Source organism: Acyrthosiphon pisum, chromosome A1 (assembly GCF_005508785.2).
Source record: "Acyrthosiphon pisum isolate AL4f chromosome A1, pea_aphid_22Mar2018_4r6ur, whole genome shotgun sequence".
Lineage (NCBI taxonomy): Eukaryota > Metazoa > Arthropoda > Insecta > Hemiptera > Aphididae > Acyrthosiphon > Acyrthosiphon pisum.
In genome coordinates, this window is record NC_042494.1 from 111310699 (window position 1) to 111323944 (window position 13246).

Below are 13246 nucleotides of genomic sequence, written 5' to 3' on the forward strand. Positions count from 1 at the left end.
CGGGCCACTGGAGGCACTAGAATCATCCGCACGTTTTCGTGGCCCGTACTATAGGTAAATTCATCCATCTACGGTTATTCGTTTTTGAGTCACGCCGAAAAAAAAAATCGATTCTGTTAAATACTGGTCTTACATTTTACGTAAAAAAATTCCCAATTTTCCTGCCACTTTAGAAAACTACTAGGAATTTTCCATTTTATCCTTTTAAAATTACCAACTAAATTCACTTTCCCACCAAAAAAGATACTAAATTTGAAAATCAAAGCGTTATTTTGAGTACTTATCGTGTATACTGTATACACACAAAAAATAAAAATAAATTTGAAAAAACACAATATAAGTATCTTTGTGAAATTATATCTTCTCGCTCAGCTCAGAATATAGAATGATAGAATAATAGGTACATTTAAATATTTTGTAATGTTAACCATGAATGAACTCGTGAATAGGCCTCAAAACTAAGTCAACCCATGGGCCATGAGGTATTGTTTATTAAAAAAAAAGTAAAATTAAGTTCCAGGAAAAGGTTCAGACAACAGACAACAGTGGTATAACTTTTACTATAGTCTATTTCTAGAACTTGATAACAATTTTTGTTTTATAAAATACATTTAAATACTTTTCACATATTATCAAATATACAATAATTGTACATTCGATAATAATAAATAATAATATTATCAATGCTGCTTTATTATTTCCAGCAATTGGAATTCATTAATACTGCCGGTGAGCAACATTAGTAAGACTTTTGACTCAAAAACGATATTAGCAATGACAATAATATGTTTTTAAACCATTAACTAACTCTAAAATAAAATTATTGTGCAATTTGATTCAATCGCATAGTATTATAGTATTATTAGTAGTAAACAAGATAACATCCACTTTAGTCTTAGAAATGGTTTTTTTTATTTATTCATATTTTTAAATATCTCAACATTGCATAAATAAATTAGACTGAAAGTAGTGTTTTCATTTCCGAAAAAAATATACTATGGTGATGCACTCATAAAGAGAAGCAAAAGAAAAACAGTTGTTACTTGATATCTTCCCTCATAAATAGACATTTTGGTAAAAACTTAAAAGAAAATAATAATGTTACATGTTACTAAAACTTAGGGAAAAATAATAACTTAGCGTACAATTTTCTTTTCTAATTCGGCATAAAACAACAATGTGTAATTAATTGATAATTAAATACATTTAATATTATTTTACATTATAAAATAAAACTGTGAGTATAAAATATCTTCAATGATACTGACATATAAGATATAAAAAAAATGTATATTACAAAAGTTGTAGCACAATACATATCAATTTAAATCATGCATAGTTTAAAACATTAATTTAATTTCAATTTTTAAAAGTATTAAAATTTAATATTTTTAATACATCATTCCAAACCATTTCATTTTGTTACTATATAACAAAAAATAACAAGTGATGATATAAATTAAAAATAATAGAAGCGGGGGTTACAGTAAAGATTCAAATTTGTCACAAAAATAAAACATTAACGGTCAAATGTGAAAATCAATTATTAGTCATCAAAAGGCTTTGTAACATCTTCATCTGTTCTGGATGCAATACAGCTAAAGATGCATTAAATACCTCTTGGTTTGCCTAAAATCATATGATAAATAATTAATTAATTAATTAAAATCAAATATTTACACAGTATTTATATCAATAATGAACATAACATTACACATTACAAAATAAATAGTATAGTATGGTATACCATAAGGCATTTAATATCCACCTATCATTTTAGATGTATTTAAAATATATTATTTGATCTATTTTTGTATTTTCATATTAAATATAAATATTTATAATCAACTGATTAATATGTAATATACGAGAGCCGTACAAAGTGAGATTACAATAATTTTTAAAATTTGAAAAATGCATATTTTTTATGAATTTACTAAGATTAACAACAGCAAACAGGTATCGTTATTTTCACAAATAATCATTGTTTAAAACATAAAGACTATACTCTGTTCCATCTAAGAGTGAACTACTCAGGCAGCTGATCAAAACACGTTTTTTTCGTGCAATTTTTTATAATTTATTAAACGATCCAAAAATACCTGAATTAAAAAAAAATAAGACTATTGAATCCATAGACATATTAATAAATTAATTTTTGAATCTAACAAAAAATGTCCAGAAAGCTTAGATGATATTCTCCACTATTTTATCCATGAAAATGAAGTGATTTTAGTATTATCAAAACTTTTACAGTATTTAAACACTAAATGTCATTCTTACAATGTCCAATTAAATGTCGTTTAAGACTATGCAGCAGATTCTATCGGTAACACAAAAGAAATTCTGATGGTTAGCGTTATCCAAAACTTAACCGGACATTGCAAGAATGGCTCTTAAAAGAGTAAAGGCGGTGGTGGTGTTTTCTTTAACACAAGCAACAAAAATTGGTAAACTATAATAAAAAAATATATACATATTATATATTATATTTGAAAGTGTTACTATTAGATGACTTCTTTCTTCAAAATATACTCATATTTTTTTTTACTCTAAGCCAGTATAATTTTTATAATATCTCAAGTAAACATAAAATACTTTAATTACCTGTATTCCTCTAACAATCATAATCATTCGTTGGGCAACAGTATGTGTTCTGTCAATTGCATCTCTTAAAAATGCTTCTGCAATAATCCTTATTAAACTAGGAATATTAGAATTGTTTTGTCCTAATACCAAGGGATGGTGACTTTCGATGAGTTTACACAAGTACCCGTATACAAATGGAGCTTCGTCAGTATCTTCAGATACAGGTAAATGGCACAGCCTAAAAATATTTTTATGTTATTTCAATCAAAATTTTAAAACTATTGATTTAGTCTTACCAGAGAGGTAATATCTCATTAACATTAACGGCTGAACTGTTATATTCTAATATTTTGGCAATGGCCGATATGGCATTTTCAGTTGCGCTTATGTTATCAGCAGATCGGGCTTCATTGCTATTGATCACCTGTAGAAGGAATGGCATAATCTCAGCACACACACCAGCAAAACTAGGTCCTCCACACATCCCTAGCACTCCACAACCATAAATAGCTGCTTGGCGAACTTCACTGTTAATATCCGTGACATAAGCAACCATAGGCCGTAAGAAATATTCTTGATATTTAGCACAACCAGGCCCACAAAATTCAATAAGGTCATCGAAGACACAAAGACCCCACTGATGATCAGATGCACTCTTATCAGTATCCTATAAATGTTATGATATTAAAGAAGTTATAAAATATATAAAATAAGTGAACGTTGTAAAACCTTACCAATAATTTAGCAAATTGATGTACAATAAGATCAAAATATTGAAAGAAGTCCGTTTTAAAAGTGACAAAGAGAGCATGCATAATGTCGGTCATTTTGCTTAATTTGTAGACGTCATCAGTATCTTCCAAAGCTAGTCTTTCTTCAACAACCTAAGAATACACACAAATTATATTAAAAGGTCCCAATAAAAAATTAACAACTGTTAATCTCATCAATTCGTACCTCATCATAATCTTCATCTTTACGTCTTTCAAAGCGTTGAAGTTCATTTTCAAAATGAGAAGTTAAATTTTTTTCCAAAGTATGCAATAGATCTTTCATCCATTTGTCTGACAAGCATCCTGTTCCCAATAATTCTATGCACTAAACATTACATTTATAAAATTATAAAAAAATATAACAAATGAAAAATATTAAATTACAATTATTATTTTAAATTATTTACTTTTCCTAATGCATCATACATCTCAGCACTAACATCTGGTTCTGGTTCAGATTCAATAGCTTGCAAAAGTTCGGGACAAATATAACCCCACATGTGTTGCAAATATTCTGGTCCTATGTTATAAACAAAATAATTTATCAATATAAATAAAAAATTATGAAGAGGATAAAACACATTTACTTGATAACTTATTATTTTTTATTTGCTTGACAACTCATATCTAAACTTTAAATAGAGAAATTCATTTTCTCATATATTACACATTAAAAACTAAAAATTCCTTATGGGTTTAAATAATAAATACATATCGGTATAACTTAATATAATATAATATTAAAAATAAATAGTAAATATTTAAGAGGACGCTACACAGACATTTGTTGTCTCAGTCTTACAAATGCCTAACATAGCAAATATTTCTTAAAAAAATTAAAGCTAAAACTATCTAGGCTCTAGGGAATGCATCTTATAGGCTTTTTATAATATTTTTATTTTAAAGCGAGTTATGAGTATTTTAAAATTTAAATTTGTTTGTAGGTACACCTTAAAATATAACAAAAAGCCTATGAGATGCCCTAGATGATTTTCTTACCTTTAATTTTATAAGACAACAATTCTCTTTAATTTTTAAATACTATGTTACACTCTAGTAAGATAACAAAATATGTCTGTGTAGCATCCTCTTAAGTAAATTTTTAGAAAATATATCAAGAGGACCTAAACAAACTGTTTGTTTTTCAATCTCTAGCCCACGCGTACAGTAGACAAAATACATTCATGCATATTGCATAATCATTTTTTTAAGTACTCTTAGAGTAAAATTATAGATTACAAAATTATAGGGAATAATATTTATGAGGATCTGACATATCGATTGTTTGGTACTGGTTTGTTATATCCCCGCCTGTTTTTAAACAACCCAAATAATAGGATAAATACATAATAGAATATAACCTAACCAATGATAAGTACGAAACTAAGATTTTGAGGCCCTGATGAAATGGTAAGTCTGGGGACATAAAATAAGTATCTACCTAACATAAGGTCTATGTAGAACAAGTTGCTTTTTATGTTTTTAGCCTTGAAACTAAGCACATTCCTGAGGGGGATCAATTTCCCCCTTTCCTAATGTTTGCCATATATATATTTAATGTTATTAGGCCTAATTTCAAAAAAAAAAATTTGCTTTTTGAATATTTTAATATCTTCCCTCCCTCTCGTTCCATGGAATCCACTTTGAATGTAGCAAAATAAAAATAAAATATAAAGCCAACATATTAAAACCTCAATAATATTATATTTATAATTTTTTTATGGGTAATTTTTCTCAAAGATAACTAATTTAATAAAAAAAACTTTTTCATGATGTATTTTATTTATGTTAAGCGAGGGGGGGGGGTCTGGGAAAGAAAACAAATACGCTAAAATCCTCTAAATAGTATTCATGAATAATATTATTTTAGTTAATAACTCAAGGAGAACCGTGCTGCAGAGTATTTTTAAGCTTATATGAAAGGGTTAAGAATCGCTGGTAAAATAGATTCTAATAGTGCTATCAAAACATGTTTCTGAGTTTATTATTATTACTAATAAGTAATAACCTTTTTAGTATGAAATTTAATTAAATATTATAATCTACCTTCGAGAAAGTTTTAAACATTCAGAAAATATAATTAAATAACTATCAAAAAGTAAATTTTGCAAGAACATTTTTTATAGACTATATGATGTTAACAATCAAAGTATAACAAATGTTTATTATTAATGCAATAAATTAATTAAAAAAACAATAAATCTACTCTATTTCAATTTTTCAATCATGAAAACATGAGAAAAATTAACCGAAATAATTTTTTCACATTAACAAAAAATGGGAAGGAGAATTTTGTGTACATCTTCTAGAGAAGACTTAACTAAGCTCCGATCTATTGTGTATATCAGACAAACAGAAAAAATAAGTGTAGCAGCACTTGATTAAATATTTTTACATACCTCTAGTTTCTGCGCACTCCAAAAGACTAGGCATACTTTGCGCTGCAGCAATTCGAACATTATCGTGAAAATAAAATTTCAATAATGGCACCATAAGTTTAACAACATCTTCTGCATAGGGCGCAAACCCAGTTTTCAATTCTCGTGCATAACAAACAAGCATCTCACAAGCTGATGCTTTGTCTTCTAGACCTGAAGTTCTAATACCAAAGTTTTGTTGCTCTCCTAAAGGTACAAACTGCCATTCACTATTGTCAGTCATATTACTCATGTCATCATTATCCAGCAACGCAACTTCAGGTTTCAGTGAAGCAGCAGCCATAACTGGACCGATAACCAAAGGTAGATACTGTTCGAATTTTGGACCTATAAAACAAATCTTTATTAATATTTAAAACGCATTGGATTTAACAACACATACCCATGACTTTACACATTCGAGCCCAAGATGATATCAAGTATGAAGTTTGTGGATCATCTTCTAAGAGTTTTTCATCTTTGTTATGTGTTGCCAACATTAAATCCATTACATCACTAGCATCCACCAAAAACTATGAATAAAACACAATTTTACAAAAATTAATCAAATACATAGGTAATCATTTTTAATTAACTTACTTTCTCTTGACCAACAGCCAAACCTATTAAGCTAACACATTCTATTGTTTTGCCTCTTAACAGCTTTAATTCAGGAGCAACAGCATTACGAATAATTTCTTTTAAACATGGCATAAGGTGGTCATAAAACTTAACAAAATCTCCTTCACATGTGTCAGCCACAGATGCGATGGTGGTTACCATTTGCTCTAACACTAGTCGTCTACCACCACCTTCCACGAGATCAGCAATACGAGCTTGTAATATACTTTCAAGTTTTACCATAATCAGATCCATGTAAGATAAAAGGGTTTTTTTAGGACAATCTTCACAAAAGTTTACAAGAGCAGCTCCTAAAAATAATTTAATAATCAAAAATTCATAAAAAAATTGATAAATCTGATACCTTAAAATAAAATAAAGAAGTTAATGCGTCATTATATTCATTATATCAAAAGGAATTGTAATTAAAATAGTTGTGCAAGGCATATTCAATAATAAAAGTAATAATTAACATTTTTAAAAAACCTAGAAATTAATTCAAATAAATACTTAGATTAATCAACAATATAATTTACCTGCATGTGCTTGAACTCTAGGATTCAAATTATCTTCAAGTAACAGTAATATAGCTGGCACAATTTTGTCATGGAATTTCTTTTGAAAAGTTGGAGCAAAGTCTGCTGCCATCTGTCCAATAGCATTGCACATTGAATATCTTACTCTAGGATGCTAAACAAATAATGATAACATTAAAATATTGATTTAAATCGTAACATTAAATTACTAACTGGATCATGCAAAAAAGTTAAAATTCCATCCAAAATTTCTGGGAGCATAGGCAACATTTGTTTATGACAACCTTCCCCCACAGCTGATATTGCCATCAAAGCGGCATGTCTAAAATATTAAAATTGTTTGATAAATATAAAGAAATAAAATATAACCTTCAAGGTTAGGTTAGACCTTAACTATTATATTTTTTACCTATACTTCCAATTTGGATTTGCCAACATTGTTGACACATTACTTAATATATGTGGCAGCATTGTTTTACCACCAAGACCACAGGCCAGTCTATCCAACGCAGATTCAGCTATAACACTCATACTTAAAACAAATAATAAACACCAAATTAGATACTTTTAAATATTAAAATTATATGACTATATCGCCAATAAAAAGTTGTATTACCTTTCTTGGTCAGTTTCATCTGGATCATCTTGAGTACCCCAATCATCTTCATCTTCCACAGTAGCCATGAGTTCCAACACTTGTCCAACTAACTGTATAATATACTTAGATGATTCTTTACGCATCATTGCTGGTGCTGTTTCAGCTAATGTAACAACTACTTCAAGGCACATCTGGCGGTATGATTCACTTGTCTCATCATTTCCGAGATACTGAAAATGTTGACAATATAAATCTGAACAGCATTTATTTAAAATAACTAAATCACCTTCAAACACATTTCTACTATATTCGGCAACTGAGATCTTAAAAACTTTGGCGCATTTTCAGATAAATCAACCAATAGTTTAATCAACGAATCATCTGTTTCAGTCATTAAGCTTTCATTTGTTATCTATTAAAACAAAATATAGTAATTTTTTATTTCATTAGTTTTATAAAAAGTCTTACTCTCATCATGTTTGGTAATAAATCAGTAAATTGTTTTTGGATTTCTATAACTTTGTCATGGTGTAATATGAAAGCACAAATTGCTTTAACAGCTTGTACTTGAACCTTTAACATAATTAATAAAAATTAATAGGTAATATTAATATTTAACTAAAAGATAATAATATTTACATTTGTGTCAGGTACATTTAATGATTGGTGGAGCATTTGTTTTATCACAACCAAATAGTTTGACTGTTGATTACCAAAAACGCCAGGTACATTTCTAATATATATAAAAAAAAAAATGATTTAAAAAGAGTAAGTTTAATTTAAGTGCCTCAAATGCTTTACTAACGTGAACATTCTAAGTGCAGAATCTTTCATATCATTTGAAGGCGAATTAGCACATTGAAACAGGAAATTCAAAAATTCTGGCCAGCTGTTATTACCATCATCATCCAGCTGATTTCTAGCTACTTCAGAAGCAACATCACACATTCTTCTACGTAACAAGTCATTTTTTTCGTTATTGACACTTAACAACAAATTGTCTTTGAACTGTTTCTGATTTTCAGGTGATAACTAAAATAATAAGTCAGTTAAAAAACAATTAAATTTATAGATGAAAGTAAACTAAGAACTAACATTAGGAAAAAATTCCAAGAAATCATTGGCCATGAGTCTGCGCAACATTACAGCTGCCACTTGTTTTTCATCTGCATCACCAGCTTGATTTTGCACAGCATTAAACAAATATGATACTTTTGATTCTAGAGGTAAAGATTGATAAGTCTCCTAAAAAAAAAAATTGGTTAGGTATAACTCATGTATAAAATAACAAAACAAATAGGTACTAAATTTTAAATATACTATAAATACATATAACTTAGGTAATATAACCATAGTGCTAATACTTAATAGGCACCTAATCCTAACCTAACTAGTTAATACTAATTGTAACTGTAACTAACTCTGTTACATATTTAAGCATACCTACAATTAATTAAGAGATAAAATATAATGGGATAATTTAAGTATGTAGGTATATTGAAACAAGTTTGGATTGATTTAATATTAAGAGGAAACGTTTTAATATTATAATGAAAATAATTTAACCATCAAAAATAAATTTAAAACAAAGTCAAGTTAAATTTCCACAATCCTACCATGTAATGTAGAGTTGAATATGGTAATTTGTTGCCAAAATTTTGCTACCCATGTAAATGATATAGGTATAGAATACAGCAAGAAACTGTTTAGTGGAAATTCAGCTTAAATTAAACTTTCAACCTTCTAATCTAGAAACTTAAACATTTAAACTCTGGTAGAATAATGTTTTATTCTAAATAAAAAAAGATAAAATTGAAATAAAATCAAAACAAATGATTTATAAATTTCCTACTAAATCATAACTGTGAACAGATTGGTAATACACTTTATAACAAGTTACATTAGAGAACTCCATGAAAAAATGTAAGCGTTTATAATTTGATCAGGGAACACAAATTAAATTGAATTAAAATCAACAAGTAGTCGTTTTGGGGAGTTCCACAGACCACAGTACTAATGCCAAACATGGGTGGAAACATTACACGGTTTAAGAGCAATAATGGTTTTGGAAACCATATACATTATACATCAGTTCTGATTGTTTGATGGATGAACGGATAGATAAACTGTACAATACACAGATCAGATCAATAGAGACGAGTGAGAAGGGATGAGACGACTAGCACATCTTTTAAGGTCGATGAGGAACTATCAACCACCCAGCCCATTACTGACCCAGAGTGAAGTGTTAATTTACCTCGGCGGTTTGCCGCTCATTATTGTCGGTACTCAGCAGACTGGTGAGTATTTGATGGAAATCACTCATGTTGTCGCCTTCGGCCATGGTTCAGTTAGCGATGAGACTCCGTGTTCCTGCGGTGGCTGCTGCGCTGCGAAACTCGTTATCGATGATCAGACACCCGTTGGCGCGTACTGTTGCCGGCGCGCGGATGACGACGACCACGAGTCGGTTGCTACCGGTTAAAACGCAATACCCTCACTTCACCAATCCGGATTTGGTTAGGAATTCGAGAAGCGTTTTTCGTTCTGCAAAGCCAACGGTGCGCTTACGTATTCTGAATTCTATAGTTTCTCGATTATCCTTTATTACTACACGCTGCAAACCCGTTGGCGGTCGAGGCGTTGAGCACAAAAATGTGAGACCACAGTCCACGATAATGATGGTTTGGTTACGAATATAATGTCGTTCGTGCCTTACCTTATACCCAGTAATTAGTATGAATAATAGTTAATACCACATATCGCAACGGTGCAGGGATGTCCAACGTGCGTTACAGTGTGACTACTGAGTAATGGCTCGCCATGATGTTCAACGAGCATTGTACATTAATTGTACAGTGTACACACTGCAACCGTCTGGCGATTTTGATAACCACTGAGCTGAACTGAATCAAGGTTATCGTATTTAATATTTATCATAATATTATACTGCAGCTGATAACGCGTGCAGCACGTATATACGTATATATGGTGGCACTGAGGCGTGCGGCGTGTGGCGTGCTGCGCCCTTGGAAATTGGCAATTTATTGCAATAATATGACATTATAAACACCGATCCAAGGTCAATATTCAATTGATTATATCATGATTCATAAAATGACTCATGCCCCATGACAAAATAAATTAAAATAATTATTTTGTCAATTACCTACCTATTGTCATAGTATATTGTATTAGTTTTACTCTTCCTATACTCCTTAAAATAATAATAATAACTACTCTCTACTCTTATATCTCTAAAACAGTGTAGGTATCCCAAAGGGGTGTGTTATGAAAACTTGAACTTTTCTATTTTAACCAAGTATTTTAACACTGGCGCGACACGATTGAATATTACTGTTTCATACAATACAATAAAATGTTCGATATTGAAAGAAAAATAATATATAAATTATAAATATAATATTACTTAACAGTTTAGTCTGTCCAGTGAGAGAATATTCCGATTCTGCTTATGGTGACCTGGTGAAGCACAGAAGAACAGATTTTTGTCGGGCCACGGTGGTCTTACACTCTCTAGGACTCATCCTACTTCTCTCACCGGACGCGATAGTGAGTATGGTTTTAGGCAGTCTTGTGAAGTATTCGGATAAATGTATTTGAATAAAAGTATTTTAATACTTTTTTTGTATTCAAATACTATTGTAAATACTTTTTTTTTAAAGTATTCAAATACGTATTCTGAATGATTTTATTTGTATTTTTTATTCATTAAAAAAATACTTTTTTCCGAACCAGAAAAATAATTTTAAATTTGTGATAAGACATTTTATAAATCATGAACATTTTATTCTTTGAACGAAATATAATATTGGCCCATGATATGATTATTTTTATAAACACCAATGTGTTGTATCCCGTATGACCCGTATCGGCCGTATCGTATGTGGTTAAAATTTATAAATAACTTATGGTTATGATGTATTTTTAATTATTAATTAATAAATGTTAATTACCAACCTTTCAAAACTGACTTTTTGTTGAGAAAAAAATTTTCTAATAGTATTTGAATACTTTTTAAAGTATTCGAATATGTATTCGGATACCTTAATTCTCATTTATTCGAATATGTATTCCGAATACAAAATAAAAGTATTCTTTACAAGACTGATTTTAGGAGGGTGGCCAAGGGGGCCATACCACCCTAAATTCCGAAAACAATTCAATTATTTAATTAAATACAATATACGATTATAATTTATATTATTGTATATTCAATATCGCTTAATTGCACATTTACGTTATCATCGGGGAAAGGGTTATTATAGACTAAAATTATAGATATGCAATATACACTTCTTAGCGCCTCCTAGTTATTGAATGAAACATAACTTGTCATGAGTTCACTGCGTGTTAAACATTATTATTTAATAATTATAATATTATATCGATACATCCAACGAAAAGAGTATTAACTCGATTTTTTTCGTTTTTCAGTTACGACTGTATTCCGATCACGGATATAGATACTATAGTATCTCCGATAGTATTTCCGATAAATAATCATTATCTCTATCGATCACAAAAATGATCGTATCTCTATCGATCCCAAAGAAATTATAAAATAATATTTTATAATCTCCCAATATGACAGTTTCCTATAACTTTGACTTTTGTTTTACTTCTCCTGAATAATTGACAGAATGGAGTTAAAACCTTTTTTAAAATTTTTTAGGATTAACATTTTCATTACTATTAATTTAGACGATATTTAAACGTTTGGTATTATAATTTTCACTTTAATTTGTGGACTATGAACAATCGTAAAAAATTTTAGAACAATTATTTTCAGAATTACAATGAAAAAAACTGAAAATTCCGCGTATTTTGATTGGCTGTAACTTGGTCAATTTTGGACTTAGAAAGTTGGCTCAACTACCAAAATGCATTAAAAAATTAGGCAAAAAAAAATAGTAGTTAAAATAGGTGATTGTCGTTTAAGAAAAAAAAGTTGTAATGCGCATGCGCAAGTCTAATTAAGTTAAAAAAATTCATAGACCATCAAAAAGTGTATTTTTATGTCATAACAACCAAATAGAAAACAGAGTTCAAACTTCATTACCTTACTCAAAGATATTGAGTGTTCTCAATTAGCGATTACACACCGTATATTAATATTTAATACCTATAGGCTATAGCAATAGTGGATGTACCTTGTACGAGTTTAACTCAAGTTTATGTATAACTTTAAGGAGAATCAAAACATTTAAACATATATACGTCAGGTTGACTATGACCCAAAAGTCAAAACAGATAGGTACCGTCAGTGGCGTGACGAAGTACTTTATATGAGGCACGTGCCTCAGCTTAAAGGGTGGTGGGTGTCCTGGAGACTAGGAACATTTCACATATAGTAAATAATTTATTAAGTACACACTAAGACTAAGCCGATCATTCTACTCAGTTATCATTTACGTAAATACGTAATTATTTATATATAATAGTGTCTATAATAATTACTAATATAAATTATTGTGCCTCATAAGTTAATGAAGTTCGCCACGCCACTGGGTACCGTGATGGCGTGATTTAGTTATAATAAAAAAAACAATTATCTAATATGATTATATAATATAGATAATCATTTTTATAAACATTTGTATGTTACATTTATAGTTCATAGTATACTTCATACAAATATTTCATATAGGCGTATTGCGTATAATATATATGGTAGGTATATCAGGCGCG

General features: G+C 29.6%; 2 protein-coding genes across 3 annotated transcripts in view; one reads left to right on the forward strand and one right to left on the reverse strand.

Annotated features, from left to right (window-relative positions):
• Positions 1–888: 888 nt before the first annotated feature.
• LOC100165969 (importin-5) lies at positions 889–10423 on the reverse strand. The gene is made up of 19 exons (XM_008185604.3): positions 9792–10423; positions 8630–8779; positions 8340–8566; positions 8174–8267; positions 8003–8107; positions 7821–7946; positions 7553–7764; positions 7346–7468; positions 7150–7258; positions 6937–7090; positions 6380–6711; positions 6183–6312; positions 5762–6127; positions 3770–3882; positions 3547–3687; positions 3324–3473; positions 2886–3256; positions 2608–2827; positions 889–1629 (listed from the first exon to the last, which is right to left on the reverse strand). The coding sequence occupies exons 1-19, from the start codon at positions 9876–9878 to the stop codon at positions 1540–1542; spliced, it is 3300 nt and encodes a 1099-aa protein (XP_008183826.1). The 5' UTR covers positions 9879–10423; the 3' UTR covers positions 889–1539.
• A 305-nt stretch (positions 10424–10728) lies between these two features.
• The window catches only part of LOC100168003 (thioredoxin, mitochondrial), a 6846-nt gene continuing 4328 nt past the window's right edge, over positions 10729–13246 (forward strand). For both annotated transcript variants that reach the window (XM_016804999.2, XM_001951091.5), the window contains exon 1: positions 10729–11107. The gene's annotated coding sequence lies outside the window, so the exon portion shown is untranslated. The remainder of the gene's footprint in view (positions 11108–13246) is intronic.

Excerpts from the sequence above, each read along its gene's own strand:
- LOC100165969 (XM_008185604.3), bottom strand. The coding sequence starts at position 9,878 with ATGGCCGAAGGCGACAACATGAGTGATTTCCATCAAATACTCACCAGT. Across the intron at positions 8,108-8,173 it reads TAAATGTACCTGACACAAAT|GTTCAAGTACAAGCTGTTAA; the intron begins GTAAATATTATT and ends ATTATGTTAAAG. Across the intron at positions 6,313-6,379 it reads TGGCTGTTGGTCAAGAGAAA|TTTTTGGTGGATGCTAGTGA; the intron begins GTAAGTTAATTA and ends TTTTATTCATAG.